The following is a 21,418-nucleotide window of genomic DNA, read 5'->3' as shown; positions in this document are numbered from 1 at the left end:
CGTATAAGAGAAACAGGTTTAAAAAAAGAGTAGTGCTGCTAAATGGTAGTCTTCAGAATTAACAATCACCAAATCTGCATGCATACATGCCAAACACTGGCTTAACAACCACTGAGTTCAACAGTTTTTCTAAAAAGGAGAACCTAAATTACTAAAACCCAGGTAATCCTTATCTTTTGAGTTCTAAAGCTTGAGCACACCACTGCACTCTGAAAAGTGACAACGAATGCCAACAGCAGATTTTTCACATTTCTTTTGGCCCCTTAGACTAATAAGCTTGCCATTTATGTTTGAAAGATGATTCCTCCAAATTACTAGTTTCTGCAAATCTGTGAGGAAACTTGACTTCTGCATTACAGGTAGAAGTTTTCTGAACCAAGAAAGATTACAAAGTGATTAATACAGTAGTCTGTAAGCCAGAGTCCTGTTTTCCTTCAGTGCTTTGAAAATCTGTGTCTATCTTTATATAGCCAAGGATTTTGAAGGCCACTGTTCTAAGTCCTGCATGCCATTTCAATGACAAGAATTATGTTTCAATTAATTTCTACTGAATGTGTTGTCAGATTTCTAGGAACTCAGTTCTCACTGAGTTGCTATTTCCAGAGCCAAAGTGTCTAAAACAGTCTAAAGAGACATCCTTCAAGCCTGCAGAAGAACACCCAATGATATAGAAAGGGCTCCTCTCCATATGTTGTCAGTGCTCCCCCCTCTCATTATACACACACTTAGCACCCTCAAAAATACTAATTAAGCACAAACAAGATGCTTTAGACAGTCAAAATCACACATCCACACAGCAGCCACTGTGAACTTTATTAGGAAAAGAAGTCTGCCAATTAAACTGCGATGACTTCACTGACTTTCCCATTTACTTGTAGAAAATCAGTTCTCTCATAATGGCTCTGGAAATCATTTATTGCCAGGTAAATGCAGAATCCCTGGCAGTGTATGGTCTGCTTGGAACCCTGTCAGCTTTACCATGAAAAGGCTTTATACACCCTTGCAAAATGCAAAGTCAGCAACACATCTTTCATTCAAGCAACAAAGTCATCTTTGAGGCAGATGTCATGCTAGCCAAATAGCAAAGCCACCTTTACATTAAGCAATCCTTTCTATCATGACAGTTCCACAAATGAAATGTAATTTGTGAGGAAAACAATCCATAAAGATACCAGTTACACATTCTCTTCATGTAACTGTTTAGTCAAGTCTTAGTCCTCAGGCTTTAGAGGCTGAGCTACAATGAAACACAGCATGGTGATTTATCTTCATGAAAATGTCCTGTTGCCAATGCATCTGCTTTTGCCTCCTTTGCTTTTTATTACGCCCGTGCAGTCCTGTGCAGTAAAAGTCAGAACAAGGCTTCTTCATTCATCTGGAGTCAGATTTATATCCAATCCTCTAAGTGACTCACACCAGTGTCTACACACATCTCAGAAAAGTAGTTCTCCATTCCTGAGTAATCCAACCATCACAAAGATGTTCTCCAATGTCTTCAACTCCAGAAGTTGTTTTAATTCCTTTTTCAACTTGTAGCCATGTAGCAGAATACCACTGTCATGGGCTATGTATAGTAGGATTAATCTTTATTAATAGCTTCAGTAGATTGCCCGAGGATTTTTAGTACTGTAGTAGGCTTCACATGCAGCTACATAAGCAGATTCTGGGAAGAAATCATCATGGTATTCTGCTAGAAACCTGAGAAGAAATCACACACAAAAAAAAGAACAGAATATGAAACATTTAAGAGAAAAGCTATTTTCAAATTGATTTTTGAGCTCAGCAAAAACACAGCCTGGGAATTAAGAATTATTACTCTCTGAAATTTGAAATACAAAGGACTTGACCTATTTTTTAGAAGTTCTAAATAGTGAGAAACAGCCTTCCCCTACCATTCTGAAATCCACCAAGCATTAAAAAAAATTCCTCAAGCTCAATAACAACAACACCCAAAACCAACAATAACAACAAAAAAATTCCAAAAGTTGAAGCTACACTCAGAAAAAGAATTCAAAGAACTAGCACGTAAGGCAACTTCTGTAAGTTATCTGCTCAACACACTATTGCCATTTATGTCCAAACCAGTATTTTCAGCTATCACTGTTTCAGTATCTTATACAAATGGCCAGGAGCCATTAAGTCAAACTCTATCTTTTAAAGCAAGTAAAGCTATGATTTTTCACATGTTTCATGTGCCTGTGCACTTAGGGTCTCCATCTTACAGGAGTACCTAATTTAAATACGGCTCTCAATGACAAAACACAACCTTTGCAAATTCAGTTCTTTAATTTCTTATTTCTGCAAGATTGCCTTCAAACATTATTCAATCGGCCAAGCAACCAATATTTTATGACATCTTCCTGCTCTGCTAACACACAACTGCTTCTTTGGTTTAGGACTGAAAATGAAAACAAATAGTGCTGCTAAGAACACCAGTAACAAACAGCTGAAATGACTATAAGCTCTCTCTGCTCCTTCCTTTGTAATCAAAGACACTGAGTATATAAATGTGGCAAAAGGGCAAAATGGTTATTAAACTCAAGATTACAATCAAGCTGTACTTCAGAAAAAAACAAAGACCTTCAAAAATACCTGGATGTTAAGGATCAGCGTCAATAAACATGGCAAAATGCTACCTACAGGGTCTCTATTTAAGAGTAGGAAGCAACAGAAAACAGTATCATTTACAGAATCTGGGTTCTCTCAAAAAACAGTGGCTGGGGTGATGACTTCACTACTGGAAGCTGAAAATATCAGTTTTGCATAGCCAATACTTTGGACATACAAAGTCCAAATTACAAAATGCTCAGGTGAATGCCATAAAAACTACAGTGTTTCTCCAACCTCACTCACTGCTGCACTGCCTGAACTAGGCATGTACTTTGATCTAAACAGAGCCAAAGCACCAAAGAATACTGGCAAGATCCCCTAAATAAAGCACTTTAAATTTAGTAAAAAATATATTAATTGCTCAGAGCTCATAGAAAATGGTGACAATACAAAACTGCAGATAAATGAAAACGGGTTGATTTTTCCCACACACCCCCAATCCTTGCACTTCAACACAGGCATCAAACAAGTGCTAAACTGGAGGAATAACTAGTTACATCCTACTAATTCTAGAAAAAGCAGTGAGATACAAACTTTTTTAGAAGAAATCAATCCTTCATGGTGACACTGTTAATTTAGAAGGCACATTGTCAACTTATTTCATAGCAGCTCTGTAATTAACAGTATATAGAGGGACCTAAATGGTTTTGGATATAAAATGTTTCAAACCACTAAAATAGAGTACTGAAATTATAGCAATTTAGAAGTGAATAAAATACCTGAGTCACCAACTGCTATGACCTCTGACTTCAGTTAGCTACAAATCACCTTCTAGGATGAGGAGCTGGTATGAAGGAAGTGTGGAAATGCCTGAAACTTAACAGACTTGAGCTTAACTTTGAACACACTTAGATTGCACAAGATTAAGATGAGCCACAAGTGGTTTTTAATTAATAATTCTTCATTAACACACATTAATGACTCCAAGACAAAAAATTACAGGGGCTGATGAAAATCTTAGTGTCTTTGGATAATATTCAGTAAAAGACAGTACTAAGAGATAGATCATACAAGGAAGCATGTTTTAAAAGACCCTTCAGAGGGCATTGGGTAGCTGACACTTCCAAGAATTTTAACGGCAAGTAATGGGAAACAGGCCCACTTTCTCTTACAAATTTCCTGACTTTTGCTTAAATCATCCGTCATACATGCCAGTTTGGTGCATGCTAAAGTGACAGCTGGTAGAGATGAGAAATTTTAGTTGAGACGCTGTGCCACAGCCACAGCTCAAAAAAAGGCAGAATGCACACAGTCAAATAGACAAATATACATCTCCCTGTTCTTCATGTAACAGTTGTGAAAAGCAAAATATGCCAGAGCTAGCAAACACAAATTATTTTATGCAGAGAAGAAAACTGCTGGAAGAACGCAGTCAGCTTTTGTTCCAGTCCCTTCTGTATCTGTATACAAAGAGTGGGGGCCCTTCTGAAGCTGCTTTCTATTCAAACAACATCACAGTGCAGAACGCTGGCACAGAAATATTAGGAGTCTCCTAAGACTTTTGCCTACTGGGTATCACTATTGCTTTGCTCTTGGACAAGCTAAAACACCACCAAGATCAATTACAATGTTACCTGCAAGTCAGAAGCCAAGATTTAAAGACAGAGGGAGCTGTACTTAGCACACAGAGCCAATGTTCAGCAATAGATCAGAAAGCACATTGCTACTCAGCTATTCAGAAATTGTTTCATTAGTTTCAACTTACAAATCTGATCAATTCAGTCACCTGTTGCATTATTGCCTTTTTCATTTTTATGGAGCTCATATGCATACATCTACACAGTTGAGACTGCTTATGAGTAACCAAGTTCCGGGATGCAGAGTCCACACTGATGTGAGACTGCACGCATTTTTCATCATGAACGTCCTCAAAAACAAAACTCATGCTTTACACTCATGCTTAGAACACAGAGATAACATGGTACAATTAAGTTATTTCCCTCCCTACCACAGGTTCCTAGAAGGAACACTTCAGAAGGGACTAGAGGACATGGAGACAAGGGAAAAAGACATGTGGGCAACTTAGGAATTCTTCAAGCTATGTTCTGATCTTCAAGTGTGGGTGTATTTAAGCAAGCAGTAGCCTCACAAATATCCTACCATCTGACTGACTTATACAGGCAGATCTACAAAAAAGAGGCACTGAATTACCACTATCCACATTAGAAGGTCATTTGACACGTCAGGAACATATCTCAACACGAGCCACTGAATTAGTATGAGTTTTACGAGCATCCTCTGGTGGGCCTGACACCACCAACACAATTTATTACCAGAAATCTCTGAATGAAGAAAAAATAATTCCTTTAAACATCAGCTACCATCACATGAATAAGCTCAGGGACACCTCAGAAAGTGTGAAAATGACAAAAAAAGGAAAACCTTAGTATTTGGAAAGACATCCTCAGCCATTAAGGTATAAAGAAGACTGAGTCCAAATGAAAAGTTTCCAGGAAGGTGCTATTTTACACACTTCTGCTACAGAGTTTTAAAAGATAAGCAGATTCTTTGATGAATTCAGTGGCCAGATCTAGATGCTGTTTGAAAGGCAATTGTAATGATCTATCCAAATTTGCTAGAAGACCATTATGGGTCCTAACTCTGTGGTCACCTCATCAAAAGAAATGTCATCTGCAGATTAAGAAATTACCTCATCTCTGACACTACTACTCAAATGCAGGATTTGAAAACGAAAAGGTTTTAGTTTCACAGAAAAAGCATATGCCACCACCTGACCCTCACTCCTCCCCAATTTATAGGCCTGTCTCCATCCAGAAAGCTGTTCAGGGCAAAAGATGACAAGCCCATTATAACCCCATTGAAATCAACAGAAGAAGTGAATTGAAGTTTCAGATGTTTATTCTAATACCTGAAGTGTCAAGAACCACGTTAAAGGAGTAAACTGGCCTGTTTTGTTGACTGGACTCTTGTCACTCTTTGATAGATAGAAACTGAGATCATATTCCTTGGCCTTTTACAGCACAGTGTAGAGAACTCTGAAGATGTCAAGCTGCCATCATAACATTTCCAAGAATCAGATTGAGTGAGTGAAAATTAAACTTTCCCAAAAACCTTTCAGGAAAACAGTCCTACAAAAGCTCAATACAGGAGTCCTTGGTTTGTCTTGAGGATGAAGATCCACTCATGGCCAGGCCAGCACAGTCCCCTAGAGCTGCCTTCTAAAAAAGCTACCATAACACATTTAAAGTATTTTGGGCAACCTCTCAATTTAGATACATGATCCAAACCTCAGCTATTGACTAGCAATATGCTCATTCAAATTCCCAGATACCTGACGATTTGGAAAGCAGAAGGAAGAGAAGCAATTCACATGGTGAGTTTCAGAACAGTTTTTGGCAATGCAACAAAACATTAGTCAAGAACAATAATTACCAGTGAGCACGTTCTGCAGACCAAGTAGACAGCAAAGCCCACTGAAAGCAAGAGCTTGCACAACATCAGGTACTCACTAAGAAGCATTCTACATAAAGGTGCCAAAAATTTGAGAGGGCCCAAAATGGCAATTACCTTTCTACCCATTCAAGGACTACAGCAATCCCAAATAAATGGTACTAATGCCCTAAAACAAGGCACTGCGCAAACAGAATTCCTTCAGTTCAAAGTGTTTCAAAACTTGGAAAAAAAATGTTCCTTTACACGTTTGTGCACTCTAAACCCACACCTCCATTTATACTCCGAAACTTAATTTCCTCACATTTAAGTTCCAATTCCATGAAGTTTTCTAGTATGTCATAACCGAGTAACTGGTTAATCCAAAAAATTGAGAGAAAAACCCCCAATATAATTCAACAATATTAAGCAATTAATAATACAACATAAGAAACACTGGCACAATTGCATTCTTTTTCATCTTTCAGAAAGTGATTTTTAATTACTTGGCCTTTTGCAACTGAAGTCACAATGACTCACAATGAACAGGAACTCTATCACAAAGCAACTCTGCCTAACTAAAGATGTCTTCTATTCCATTCACCATGTGCAATGTCTAATTTTTTCATTCTCAGACACAAACAAGCTCTCATGAATTGTACATTAGCACAGACTAGTGGTCGTAATTCACCACTGCAGTTATATATAATAAAATTACTGCACATAAAATGTGCTGTCAAAACCAGAAATCTATTTCTTAAGGTTACTTGAAACAACTTGTCATCGTTGTATATAGATTTTATTATCACAGTCCTCTAATTTGGTCACATTCTGATTTGGCTTCCTGCTCAGGAAAACTCAACAGTTTCAAAATATTTTTCTACCCATGGAACAGAGAGGCATAACAGATACAAGCAGATTTTAGAGCATCAGGGGGAAAAAAAAAAAAAAAAAAGAGATCTAAGCTTAAGGAAATACTGAGTTTGAAATACCTGTGGGTTTTTAACAAACTAAAATATTTGACCATTAGTTCTTCATAATCTGAAATAATACATATTGGCCTCATCTGAAAAAAAAACCTTACTAGAAATTTTAGAAGCAATATTTTAGAAATATTTCATCACTTATTCATTATATTTCATGGAAGTCAAAATATCTATGTCTATGCCTTTCTGTACCACTTCATTTTGCCTTTTTTCCTAAAATGAAAATGACATTCTCTGAAATTACCTCAGTGAAGATAGGTCCTGCTCTTGTAAAAAGAGACATGCTGTTTTCTCCTAACTTTTAAGTAGCTCCTATTGGTTTACAGACCTGAGAGGAGACCTCTGTTTCCAAAACAGTTTTCCAAGCCAAGGCTGTGTGCAAGTCAATGGAAACAGCAAAACAGAAACAGGCGCCTTCCTGCCAATCATTTCTAATCACTGAGGCAACCTTTGGATGCATGTTAGGCATCTTACAATGCCAGGAAATTGTAAAATAGAGCATATGCACCATTTTATTTAAAAAGTGGCTGAAATAATGGAATTAGTTTAAAGATAATACTTCCTCTTACTCAGAAGCTATTAACAGGCAAGAGGATTTAATCAGGGGTCTTTCACTAGTCCGATTACCAGTTAGTAAGCACCAGTTAGAGCATCAGCTTCCACTGCTTGGTCCTGAAGAGTAAATGCAAACTAAGTGAAAGTCAGTGAAACCAACTGGTGAGTTTTTCACAAGGTCTATTTCAGACTGCAAGCACTATGAATTATTTCAGAGCTAAATAATTTAAGACTCAGAGTTTTGTACTTAATTTGAGAAACTGATTTCTGTAAATTATATAATTGAGAAATCAACTTTCATGTTCTCCATGAATAAATTTTCATTTTGCACACTTGTAGAAAGCTGGAATAAGCACAGAGGGCAGAGTTTCTACTTAACAAGAAACTCAAAAAGATGCATTTCATACATTCCTTAAAAACATACATTGTCTGGAAAATTGAGAAAAATCTTGTCTAGAAGCAGTCTGAGGGCATGACTGGAAAATATTATCCATGTAGTATCTCAAAGCTAATTTAATGCATCTATCGTGTCCCAAGTAAACTCAAGACAACAAGTTTCCAAAAAAGTATTACATTATGTAAGTCTCAGTTTCTCAGCCCACAGGAGACTAATAGTACAAATGGCAAGCTGTAAATTTTAGCCACAAAATCATAATTCAAAATTAAATCAGTATCTATGCAAGAACTAAATCAGTTGCGTACTGCATGACAGTTTTATTTAAGAATACATTAATTACTTATACTTGGACTACTCTACCTAGACTTCAAAAAGGATTTAGAAGCAGTTTATTAATGCAAGCAGACACATCAGTCCTTCATCTGCTGTTAGAGAAATAAAGGAGAGTACTTCAGCTTCTCATTGAAGAGCAATTCACTAAAAAAAAAAAAAACTTAAGCAGTCGTAAGTAAACTGGCTGCTATTACCTAATGCATACAGACCTTGTAGGGAAGTTCTTACTGTTCAAAAGTTAAGCCAGAACAGAACTGACATAAAATATTTATAATAAACATCCATTAATCCTTTCCCAAAAAGTAAAAGACAGAATGCGAAAATTGAAGAACTAGTATTGATGCCTAAGATCTTTAGCTTTTTTGTATTTTTTTTATATTTGTAGTTTTGTAGATTGCTAAAGCATGGCTGTAGTTTCTAGTATTTTTCCTATCTTTCTTCCCTACATTTAGAAACAATAAGCTAACCTTATAAAAACATTCCTAAATATTGTTTAGTCTTAACCCAAGAAGAGAACTAACTACAAGGACATTCTATTTTCCAACCAGAGTCTGGACCAGACATAATAAAAGTGGGGCAAAAGAAACCTCTGGATGCTTTCAGTGGGGCAGCACCCCAGCGAATTATTGCCTAACCAACTCACCTTTTAATTGCACAGTATATGGTAAGTATACTAATCGACTAACCTTATAAAAATTGTAGAATTACTATACCACATGCGATTTTCGCCATACTGTGTACCTGAAAGCTTTCAAGTAAAGGTTTGCTTTTATATTCACTCTAACACTGCTGGGAAGATCTATTCTATTTTCCAGGCATCAGTAAAAGATGTCACCTAAAACTCAAGTTTTCTTGTGATTACAAACAGATAATGCAAAACTATTTCTGTTCTGTAATCAAACATGAACTGTCTAAAAAATGTAATTGTTTGACCACTTTCAATGACACGTGACACAAAGAAATAAATACCCAAATGAAAGACTTTTCAAAGCACCTTGTGAATATGTGTTGAGAAAAAAAGAATTAGTTATTGCAGTGACTTCTGTTACCTAGGTGAATGCCCAATAGCATAGCAGATAAGGAAACTAGACTAAGAAAAATATTTATGACAAAGCCACCTAAGACCAAATGCTTCCTACAGCAGTAACTGTAACTTAGAAGCTTTCTTCACACTGTCAAAAAAGAAAGCACTTGAAAAAACACAGCCTTCAAATATTTTATTGTAAGATATGTGATATTCACATCATGCTTGCCTTAAGGGGCTCATTTTGCTTTAGTTGTAGCCTGGCCTCAAGAACTGAAGCACACTTCTGGCTAAGTGTTTTCTAAAAGGAATGCAGGTTGTATACTCAGAGGACTCTCCACCACAACACAAAGTATGGAAAGTGGGAACTACTGAGAGATTTGCTTCAAAAGCACAGCTCTATCTCCACTAAAAATGCTGACATGGAAACATAATTTATTTTTATTTCTGTTTACAGATGACTACACATTTCAATGAGATGCTCAGATGGAAAAGTGAAACACACAGAGATGCTATCACTAGAAATTTCAGTTCCCTTAAGCAACCCTTTCCCAAAAAGTAACCTTTATGGTATGGGGTGTAGGGGACATGTTTCTCTTTTCTTCTGTTCTACTCCACCAAAGCTTATCCGCAAAATGGGTATGAGAACACTGTATTAAATATGTTAAAGAACAGAGATATGCTCTGATCAACACAGAAGAATCTGAACAGGCAAAGGTCTGATAAAAACTGATCTGATCCACAGTGAGTTAAGCTCCTTAAGAAATATTCACTTCAAGCAAAAACAGGTTTCCAACAAAGAGCTTTAATTCTGTCCTGTTCTAATTTAAAGGTATTTTGAATGCCAACAAGGATCTGACAAAAGATAAGCAAAATGGAATCAGTAAAACTTGACAACTAACTGCTTCCAGAGAAAAACTGTGTATTGTAGAAACTTCGACACTGGAAACATCTTCTATTTTTAATAAGCAATTAAAGTAAAAGCATTTTAAAGCTTTCATCTCCCTGATCTCTAATACAAATTTTATTTATGCTGGTGTAACCTTTCTGTAAGTGGCTACTTGAGTCACTGACCAAATTTAAATTACAGTTTCTGTATCTGTTCCATTACCATCTACAACACTTTCTCCTTAAAGTTTTCCTTGGCAATTTTATTTTCCAGTGTACTTATGCTGCACAACACAGTGCCACACTAGATTTCTAACTACATCCTCAATGTCATGCAGAAATACTAATTACAGTACCTGATAACCCAATCTGATCACAGTGCAGGTATGACCTTACTGACTCCAGTGGTGGAGCTAGTGTGGTCAGAGAGAGTTGTGTATCTCTACAAACCACTGCTCTGCATCACAGAGAAACCCCTCTGTTCAAAGTTCAGTTAAGACAGATATTTATTTCTTTTAAGAAACCACCATAATTAAAAACACGTCTTAAAGCACAAGTTTCTCCCCCTGCTAATATAAAACATCCTACTTAACCAAGTCAGACTTGTCATTCTATACACAGCAACAAACTTTCACACTTCAGTTCTGTATCACTGCATTTATCAAAATTTGAAGTAGGAAACTCAGATTCCCTTCAATTTGAATTAAAGAATAGAAAATCTTATGTTCATCTTTACTCAAATTGCTATTGTTAAAATTGTATACTAATTTTATCATAATCTTGTAGTTATGGAAAATGCACATCTTATTTTAAACCCCCTTTGTCCTTCCAGGACATTTACATCTATGTAACAACAGAAACACTGCTGTGGTACATTGTGTCACATTACCTCAGAAACATCTCGAAGTGTTTTACTAAAGCCTTTAGGTTTTTGTCAGGAAAGCACATCTTCCCCAGTATTTCTGGTAGCTTTACTGTGAATAAAATAAATAACGTTTATACCTGTTCTTGTAAATGCAACTTCTAATTACTTTTATCCACTATACAAAAAAGAATACAAAAATTTCTTTTCCCCACAGACCCCACTTTTTCTTGCAAGCTAGTTTTGATCTTTGAAAGCCTTACTAAAGAGAAACATGTTGAGAAAGTGAATGCTGCTGGGTTTAATGATGTTTGATAGTGTACTGGAAGTAACACTGCTTTGCTTTCCTTAAATGAAGACTTACAGAGTCAGGAGAAGATAACAAAATAGCCTAAAAGTTCCAAATAGATTAAAATGTACATTCCTCCAAGAATAAAACTAAATGTAATAAAGCAAACAGAAAAATCACACAGATATCAGCACTGGAAAAAAAAATAAAGGAACTTTGAGCAGAGAATTTTGCATCAGTTTACCAAACATCCTCAGCAAATGTTGAGATCCATAGATATATGAAGGAGGCGGTGGTTGATCACTTGGTGGATAATTCTCTGGCATCAATTTCCAGGACAAAACCTAGACATAGAAGTATTGGTTATGAAAACTTTATAACATCATAAATAATTTAGTCTGTACAGAACTTCAAATTCAAAGATGAACTAAGTAATACCAACAAAATCTTTTCTTACATAGCCCTACTCAGAGGTCCACAAAACCTTTAATCACTGAATCTAGGACAGTAACATCAAAATCTGTTACCTCATTCAATTCGTTGTTTCTTCTACCTTCAAAGCCAGTAAACACCGTGCTCCCTTCTTTGCTAGGAGTCAAAGTTATAGGTGAAGACGACCCGCTATGGACAGGGGTTTCTTGAAAATGAAAGGAAACACAAAACAAAAGAAAAATTTTACTACTTGTAAACCACTACTTGGAACAATAAGCCATTAAATGCTTCTAAAGGCCTGCTGCTAAAATGCTTTAAGTCTTAAACACTGAAATTCAATAAAAGCTATCCTAAAAGAGACACTCAGAAAAGCAGCTCATTGAATTCTGTGGAAAAATACACCAAAGTACTGAGAATATTGCTTTATATTTCTCTGGTAGTAAGGCCTCAGAGTTAAAGAACTGATACAAAAAGTAATGAATTCCCACTTTGATCATTCAGTTCACAGTCCACACAGCATTAAAAAAACAACAGAACTCCATACTTTGTTTAGACCAACAATGCAAAGAGAAGAACCTACTTTTTTCCAGGTGCAGGAAGAGCTTTGGCATAGAGGCTGGGGTCTCGAGGTGCCGCCGTTTAGGTTGTGGGGACGCGCTGCTCTCCGATAACCTGTCACAGTTGGAGCTGTGGCGCGTCGAGCGCCTGAGCGACTGCAGGATTTCGGGTTCAGCTTTTCGCCTTTTCGGCGTGGCTGGCTCCCCTGTGGTGGGCTGGCTGTCAGTCGACTGAGGCGTGGGCGGATTCAACAGAGGAGGGCTTGGGGAAAGTTCCTCCTGATTTCTAGGAAATTAAGGCAGCTTTACAGAATTGAAGAGATCAGGGCTCTACCCACAAAAGAAATTCTTCTAGCTTCACAGATCTTCTTGAACACTTAATTCAGATAAGACAGTCTCCTCCCAATAACTATTAAAGTGATGAGGCCTTCTATTAAATACTGTTTTCCAGAAGTATATTTATCTTCAAATTAAAGTTAAAAACCACAAATACCACATTCTCCTACATTTTAAGACAAGCACTATTAAACTTGCTATATCTAACCTACCTGTTAGTATTTGTTGAATTTTCTTTGATAGGAAGAAAGAATTTTGATGAAGTCACCTTCTTAAACTGAGCTTGTTCATAAGGATAGAGCAAAATTAAGGGAAGTGTGAAGTCAAAGGTTATTCTCAGCCCATCCACCATCTCTTTACATAGCTCGACACTAGAGGGGAAAAAAAATTATGAATTTCAAAGTTGCATGGCAAAAATTTTTCTGCATAATTGTACAAAATCATCCTTTAATACAGTCCATTAACATCATAACTACAATATGCTGATTCAATTACTAAGTAATGATAAGTGATTAAAAACACACTTAAAAAGATGATGATTGCTCTTGTTAACTTCAGAAATATGAATTTTTTTAAATGTCTGCTTCATAACCTCAAACAAAACCACACAACAGTTCTGTTGTGTTACTATTCACTAACTACTCTACTGCTGTAGAGTAAATTAAAATTAGTCGGATGTTTTTCATGTAAATATTATTTTGGTTTTTCCAACTTGGCTATGCTGAAAAAAGAGGCACCTGCCAGAACTCAACAGACTGAATCTCTGTCTAAAAGGCATAAGCAGAACTTGACCTACAGGTGCTAAGATGCCGTTAAGGCTGTGCTCAAGAGATATCCAGTGAATCAACAAAACCAGACACATTTGCACTGGAGAGCAATGGTCTGCTCTGGTAATCAGAGCACTACATTTGAAGGCTACCAGGAATTTCAGTTTTAGGTCTCTGTAAAAGACTTACAACATTAGGTGGTGAGTACACAAGCTATTAGAAGCAGAACCAAGAACACACAGTGCAGCCCACCTGCAACACCTCTCACCTTTGTGAAGGTACTCCCCTCTCATGTTTCAAGTGCATTATGTGTATGGTAACAGAATTTGGTTCCACCAAAATGATCCATGTTAGAAATTCCAAAGTGCCTATATTTCATACCACCTACTAAAACTACTACATAGGAATTGGGTCAGGGGACTATCACGTGCACAAATTCTAAAGAATCCAAGAAGGTCAATAACCTTTAGTGTTAGAGCAGTAAGGAAAATACAGTAAAGATGTAAGCTGAATCTCTCCTACTTAATGGATCACTGAAACTATACCCATTTTTTTTCCTAAAGCACTGCTTTTATTGAGGAAGTTACTTAAACATAAACCTGTAAAAATCTTAATGTGCATAAAACCTTCTGTTCACATTTCTGATATTTCATCTAACTTTTTGTTTGGGAGATTATACTACAAAGAAGGAAAAGTGTCAATCTGTCAAAGAATGAATGACATCAACATAAACCAAGACACTCACACAGGCTAAAATATTGCAAGGAATAGCATAATTACACACCATTGAAATAGAACACTAATGCAAGTCAGGATTTCTCTCTGATAAAATAACAAGAGTTCATTTCACTGTACTTAGATGAAGAAGCAGCCTCATCTAATATGAAAAATCTTTAACATAAGAGGAAAAAAAACCCAAAACAATCAAAAACCACCATACTGCAAACATGCATGGTTAATGCATTTGTAACTTGGTAGAAGAAAATACAGCATGAGTGAGAAAACAGAAACTAAGACACCATCCATTTGAACAAAATAGGATTGGTGTTACCACAGTTTCCCTACTGACTCTAGGATTTAAGATCATATGTCAATTTAAAACAAACGAACAACTTGCACTTGGAATTCTTTATAAGTGTTTGTATTCAATTTTTAACCTTTTCAAAACTTGAACCTGTTCAAGTTTATCTAAGCAGGGTATTCTTGTATCAGATATGAAATTCTTCACATTGACAATGGCAACACATTCTTCCAAATGGATCACGATATTTACAACAATTCACATGATAAAACAGGATATTGACACTTTTGCATAATGACTTCTCAGAGCATAGGGACTCTCTCACTGATAAACAAATTATACTTTTTATAATTACTTTTTATAATTATATTATATTACTATAGGTACCTGTCAAATACTTTAAGCCCTGTAAATAGATATACATCATAGTATAAGCTCACAGAAGTGAACAGCCATAAAACAGAACACAGAATGCAAGGTCATTCTTCTTGTGACAATAGCAGTGGACTTAAGATTACTTACTTCTTCTCTGGTGGCACATAATGAAGATTCATATTAGCATGTGGCGTCATCTGATGGTGCCGAGATCTTTCATTGGCTGAAAAAGCAGCATTAATTGCAAAGTGTTTTACATATGACTCCAAGATGGTTATTATATTTGTTTGGCAAGGAAGCTTCACTAGCTGAAAAAGAAACAACAAATTAATGTCTTACAAAAACAATAAGTAAGTATACCAAGTTAGAAAAGGAGCTTGTAATGTACCAACTAATTTAGTAAATGTCTAGCGCATAAAGCAAATTCAGGACTGTATAATTTCAACCCTTAAACCGCATTTTTTGTCAATATTAGGAGAAACAAGAAACATGGTCAGATCAACAAGTCCGCTGCATTTCCAGAGTTAAAAAGCAATCTGAATTCTACAGCACAATGAGGTACAGAGACACTACACCGTTAAATATGACAAGTGACTGTTTTAGCTGTAGAGAAATCTACTCCCTACACTCCTTGTATTCTTCCTTACCCTGAGCTCAACATGAAGCTAAAAATGTAAGTTAAAAACCCCCAGGAGCTGTATACGCAAAAACTACTTGTGACATCCTTCTCACACCCCCATGCACATTACATTCCCAGCTTATATTTCATACCCTTTTTCTTCTATTAATATAGTAGCAGTCTTCCTCAAGTTTCTTTTTCAAGACTTCAGGAATTTCTATGCTTATTGCTCTTTCTTCCATGTCCCTTTTTGTATGAGTGTCTTGTTCTTCTTTCTACAACAGACCAGTGAAAGAAAACAATATATTGGTTTCAGAAAAGAACTTCAGTAGTAAAGATACAAGTGGATAATAGCCTTAATGTAAGCTATTTAACAATAGTGCTCTTTAAAGCATCTGCAAATTCATTTTTTTAAACTTTTTTAGATTTAACATTCTCTTAAGTATTTAACTAAAAAAAAAAAAAAAACCCAGAAATTTGTGAGGTCTTGCTGCTTCAGATCACCCAACTGTAGTAGTTAAATTCTACACATCTTTAGATCAACTGTTTACTGCAGAAAAATAAATAATTTTTTCTTGCAAACAGTCCTCTCTACGTTTTAACTTTAGACCAGGGTTGACATGCCTGTCTCACCGTAAAATACAAGACAAACATCCTGTTGCCATTAGGTTTGTCCAATCTGCATAGACAAGTAAATTTTTACAGCACCCACGAAAGTGGAAAATCTAGTCTGCTGCATTTTCTCCACATAAGCCTTTTGTGTAGAATGAGAGGAAAAGAAACAAATGTGTATTTTTAGAATTATATCACATAGCTCCGTAAGACTATGACATATTGTATAATTTTCAAAATCTCAATCAGAGTAAACACCAGGAGAAAGAAAATTATGCTTTTAATTCCAGCTAAATTACCACCAGTGGCCTGTATTTCAATTTTTTCAGAGTTTCAAGTACAGATGTTTAAATTCACTCAACTTAAGGAACACATGAACATACCATTTCTGTCCTCTCATCTATGTCACTTTCTTCACTTTTTATTTCTTCATCTGTTCCTTCATCACTGTCATCAGAAGAAGAACTACTTATAGCTGCATAAAAGAGAGATTTCACATATTTGTTATTACATTGCAAAGGTTATGACCAGTTTGAGGCCTCAGTCCAAAAAAAACCCCCAAAAAACCAAAATCCAACCCACTAAAAAAACACAACTAGCTTGCTATATTTAATGAGAATGAATCATTCTAATTGAATCAAACGTATTATTTACAGCACACTACAAATGTTTTAAGTATGTAAGATGTGTTTAAAGAAGTATTCTTGCATCCTCTCTAATTGAAAAACACTCACTTTTAAAAGCTCTCTACATTCCTGAGCACCCCCATTTTCAGTGGATTTTAGTTCTGCACAGGGGATTAACATATTAACCATTCAATCAAAAGGTATGAATCTGGGCAGCGACAGTCCCCAGAACATCAGTTAAGTGCCAGCCAATGTTCTGCTGGCTTTCTAGTTGCAAAGGAAAATGCAGGAAATTAAAGACCTGGCTTGAAAGTGAAATCAGCCAGTCAGCTGACAAGAAACAGACCTTTGCACAAGACAGACCAGGGAAAAAAATAATCTTATTGCCCTCAAAAATACACAGACACTAGCAGGAAAATGTTGTTTCCTAAAATCAAACAAAGAAAACTGAGGACTTCTCACACCTATTAATACTACACTAAAGAAAACAGCATTAACCTCTGAAATCACTCATTAGAATAGCTGAGTGGAAGAGATACAAGGAAAAGCCTCTGGAATACACGAAAAAAACAGATATTCTAACTTAACAGATGCTTAGCATGAAACATAGTGCTCACTCTTCATATGACTGCCTCTGTATATTTCAGATAGGACCACGATACTCTCATGGCAAGTGACATCATGCATTTCTCCCCCAGGTCAAGAAGTTAAAGGCATCCCACCAGTTACCAAAGGATGAAAACAAGCTCACAGTTTTCACTACTCTCATCATTTTCCTCAGCAGGAAGGCTTTTTAACACAGAGTCAACACCAGGCAACCTGCAACGTCTCTTCTTTCTTCCCTTTCTTCTCCTACAAAACATAAAATGGTTAACTGACATTTGGGCAATATTATTTCATTTATTTATCCTAGCTAATTCAATTACATGCAAATGCATAGGAAACGTATGTTTGAGTTATTTTCATTAATTAATGCTGACATCATTTGTACAACACTTATTTGAGAGTGGATACCTTAATGTCTGTACATTACCTCATATTCATGTCCTCAATCAGATCCTCAAGCCATGGCCAACCAATATTAGATTATTGCCTTTAGCTGAAAAATACTTTAGGTTTTCCTAAATTATTTTGCAAGTATGTTTCTTTGGGAAGATGCAGATCCAATACACAGGCATTTCACAGCAATAGTTAAGAATAACATAGTTACTGAGTATTGGTCTTTTAGAGTGTTAACACACAGGTCTCTAGCTCAGAATGGCTCTCTAGAATGCACTATTATCTACATATCTACTACCTACAGCATGAGCTCAGAGGCCAAGCTCAGTTGTAGACACCTGGATGCATTTGTCTGAATCTGAAAATGAATCTCATTTATGTAGAGGCCAAAAGGATTTCTTACATGCGAGCCACAGCCTTCCGTGCCAATTTACGCTGTAATCTGCGGTTTTCGTCTGTATCCCGAAGAACATGATCTTCAGCTGCCCATCTATCCCAGCTAAGGATAGGCCACAAGAAAATAAAAAATTACTATGAATATATGCCACTCATGATTACCAATGAATTGATATACTTTAAATCTACAAAGGACTCATTTAATGTCATTCAGAAGCAACATCTGTATCACAAGGTTTGCGCTCTTCTCTGTTCACACGGCTTCAACTCTCATGTTGCCACCTAAAATCTCTCAAGCTTTGACTTAACCCACGATAGCCTTTGTAGCACTGACACACACTATCGATCCCAGTTGAGACACTGCACTCATGTACTGGCCTTGATAATCAAATAATCCAGGGCTAGATTTAACAAAGCATAAACCTTTATTATTGGGAACTTAGGCGCCATAAGTATATGCCACAGACAGATAACCCATAAGGTTTAAACTCATGTCTATCAAACCGATTCACTGAAATTTATGGATACAGACCAATGTATCAATATGAGCAAGTATACTAAAGGCATTCACAAAACCAAAGATACTCCTGCAAACATCAATCCTTTGATATTCTGTGCAAAGCCTGTGTTTGCAGAATAAAATAGAAGAAATGGAAGAACTGAAACCGCACATACAGTTTCTTACCTTCTGTTCCAACCGTTAAAATGGATCAGATATTCTGGAATCTTTCTGCCTTTCTCATCTTTTCCAACAACAATATCAACAATCTGAAACAGAAATTGAACATATTAAACAGTACATACTAAAAAGCTTGAGAGAAAGTAAACTTTTGGATATTGAGAGAGTTTATGCACAAAGAAAGAAAGAAAATGGAATTAAATAGACTTGTTGTTTTGCCAGTAAATATTGACTTGAGCAGAGGATAAGAATTATACTAAATGATGAGAAAAACCAGCCTTCCTGTTGAGTACTCTTAACACTGCAAACTGCTCACCATCTTTGTCCTATTCTCAAATGTCCCATGCTTTCAAGACAAAGGGAGACATCAAACAGTGCAGTAGCACAGTATGGATACACAGATTCAGGCTACTAATTTGGGCTTCCTCCCGCGTGCTGTCTCCTCCAGCCCCCTAAGCAGGAAACAACACAGGTCTCTAGACATAAACTTCAGAAATGCTGTTCTGTTGAACACGACAGACTCTCAGCCACAAAACATTAAAAAGCTTTGGGAATATCTGAGCCTTTGTTTTCGTCCTCTTTCACGAATGTGCAATGGCCAGTCTGAAAGGGCCTGCACCTCAGAAGAAAAAGATGTGTTGCCCTCACTTGAGTGGCTTTCAATAGATCATATATCAGTGCTTAGGCTACAGTGGTGTTTTAATTTGGGAGCTCAGAATTTAAGAACTATTGATGGATTCACAGACAGTCATGCCGTTTAGGGTACTTGAAAATAAAATGGTACTGTACACTTTTGTACTCAGGTTACAGGTTTATAGGGATAACAACTAAAGCTACCAGGTTGTCAGAACACAGGAATAAGTGTATAAATAAAAGAGCAGCCCAAAATACTACAGGACAGTGGCATTCCTAATCAAAGATGTTTGAGAAACACAGAAAAGCATACCTAGCAAACCTGCAGCAAAAAGTACTAATTTCATCAAGAACCCAGTTGCAATACTTCCTTTTTTATTCCTCGCTGTAACAAAAAAAACCCAGAACTCTGTTTCCAAGTCAGACACAGAGGATTTAGGATTGAAAAATAATCTTGTGTACCACTGATATCCGAAAACAACACTGTATTTACATAAATCTCTATAATTACTATCGTTACTCTTAAGGTCAGGCCCTAACTGAGGCAGTCACCCCTTACTGCAACACTTGTGGCCCACCGCGCACTGCTTACTACACTCTCCTGCACCAGCGGTACCACTTAAACCCTTCTGCAACGTAAAAGGGCGGGCAGTAAGCGTGGGAAAGCGTGAGGGGAAATAAACTACAAAACTGCAGGGGTGGTAATAAGACTTCAGAATTACTTTGCAGGTGTTCAGCCGAGAAGGGAAGGTGGGAACCGGGATCGACGCTTCCAGCGCCGCTCGGCGGCTCCGGTCTCTACCTGCCGCGGCAGCCAGGCCCCGAGAGCGCGGGCCCCATCGCTTCTGCTCCCCAGCGCGGGGAAGGCCCGGAGACTCGCGAACAGCTGCTTCGCGCACCCCCCACCCCCGGGGCTCCCGTAGCGCTGAGAGAGAGCTGAGCCCCACCGGGGGAACCTGAGCCGCCCGCAGGGAGCGATGACGGAGGGAGGAGAGGCCCTGCGGGGACGGCACCGCCTCGCTTCGTCTCCCTGTCCCGTGGCGGCCCCCACCCCGCGGCCTCCCCGGCTGCTCTCCCCTCCCCAGGCCAGCGCCCGCTTCCCGCAACAAGTGCAGCTGCCGGTGGAGCCGCCTCCCCCCGCCGCCTGCCCGGCCGGGCCCACAGCCGCTTCCCGCGCCGCCTCCCGCCCGGGGGCGCGCGCAGCGCCCGGCGGGAGCGGTAACGGGAGAGCAGGAGCCGTAACGGGAGCGGGCGGGCCGCGCGCCGGCCCCGCCCCGCGCCCTCCCGCCCGGGCAGACGCGGGAGGGGGAGGCAGGGGCGCGCGCGGCCGGTCACCTTGGCATCATAGAGCACTTTGGCTTTGGTGGGGTCGGGCTCGAAGCAGAGAACTCTCTCTCCCCGGTGGAACTTAAATTTCATTCCCCGCGAGGTCATTTGTTCATCATGGCGCAAAGGAGAGGAGCCCCGCCCGCTCCCGCGGGGAGGTGCCGCGGACGGCCCGGCCCCGCCCCGCCCCCGACTCCTCCGGCGGGGGCGGGCGGCCGGGACAGAACGGGGATGCAGCGCCCGGCTTCCTCTGCCTTCCGCGGGGGAGCGGCGTTCGGCCCCGGGTGGTGCGGGGACGCGCCGCCCGCCCGTGCCTGCCCGTGCCCGCCCCGCTGGTCACGCGGGGTGCGCGGCACGGGATGCGGGAGCCGGCGGCGGGAGGGGCGGCGGCGGCGGGGGGACGTGTCCCGCCGGACGGAGGGGTGGCCGCCTGCCCTGGGCCAGGGGAGCCCCTGCGGGAGGCGAGAGCTCCCGGCCGTGCCGGCGGTGCCCCAGCGATGGGAGCCGGGGCGTGCGCTGGGCCTGTGCCCGCCTGCGGAGCGGGGTGCGGGAGAGGGTTAAGTGAACCCCGAGAACGACAACTGCCCTTGTCGCTGCTACTGCTTCCCCTAAACATCAGCAGACAAACCCCATTCCTCACCCTCTTTCCTGTGTTCTCGGCTAAGTGAAGAACCGGCCTTACTCCCAAGATGGCTTTATGTACATT

The 21,418-nt window shown here is 38.9% G+C and overlaps 1 protein-coding gene across 2 annotated transcripts; it reads right to left on the bottom strand.

Moving 5' to 3' along the window:
* Positions 1-784: 784 nt before the first annotated feature.
* MSL3 (MSL complex subunit 3) lies at positions 785-20,845 on the bottom strand. Of its 2 annotated transcripts, XM_082277584.1 has the most exons (13): positions 20,722-20,845; positions 18,760-18,842; positions 18,082-18,177; positions 17,431-17,531; positions 16,437-16,528; positions 15,594-15,716; positions 14,970-15,130; positions 12,872-13,030; positions 12,347-12,609; positions 11,862-11,971; positions 11,579-11,678; positions 11,073-11,157; positions 785-1,698 (listed from the first exon to the last, which is right to left on the bottom strand). In XM_082277584.1, exons 1-13 carry the CDS (start codon positions 20,818-20,820, stop codon positions 1,599-1,601), a joined length of 1,572 nt encoding a protein of 523 aa, XP_082133710.1. In that variant the 5' UTR covers positions 20,821-20,845; the 3' UTR covers positions 785-1,598. The 2 variants fall into 2 exon arrangements, with proteins under 2 accessions (XP_082133710.1, XP_082133711.1); XM_082277585.1 differs by lacking the exon at positions 11,073-11,157.
* Positions 20,846-21,418: the final 573 nt, after the last annotated feature.

Source organism: Coloeus monedula (assembly GCF_965178545.1).
Source record: "Coloeus monedula genome assembly, chromosome: 3".
NCBI lineage: Eukaryota > Metazoa > Chordata > Aves > Passeriformes > Corvidae > Coloeus > Coloeus monedula.
Note: the sequence above shows the minus strand (reverse complement) of the source record. Positions and strands in the feature narration are given on the sequence as shown.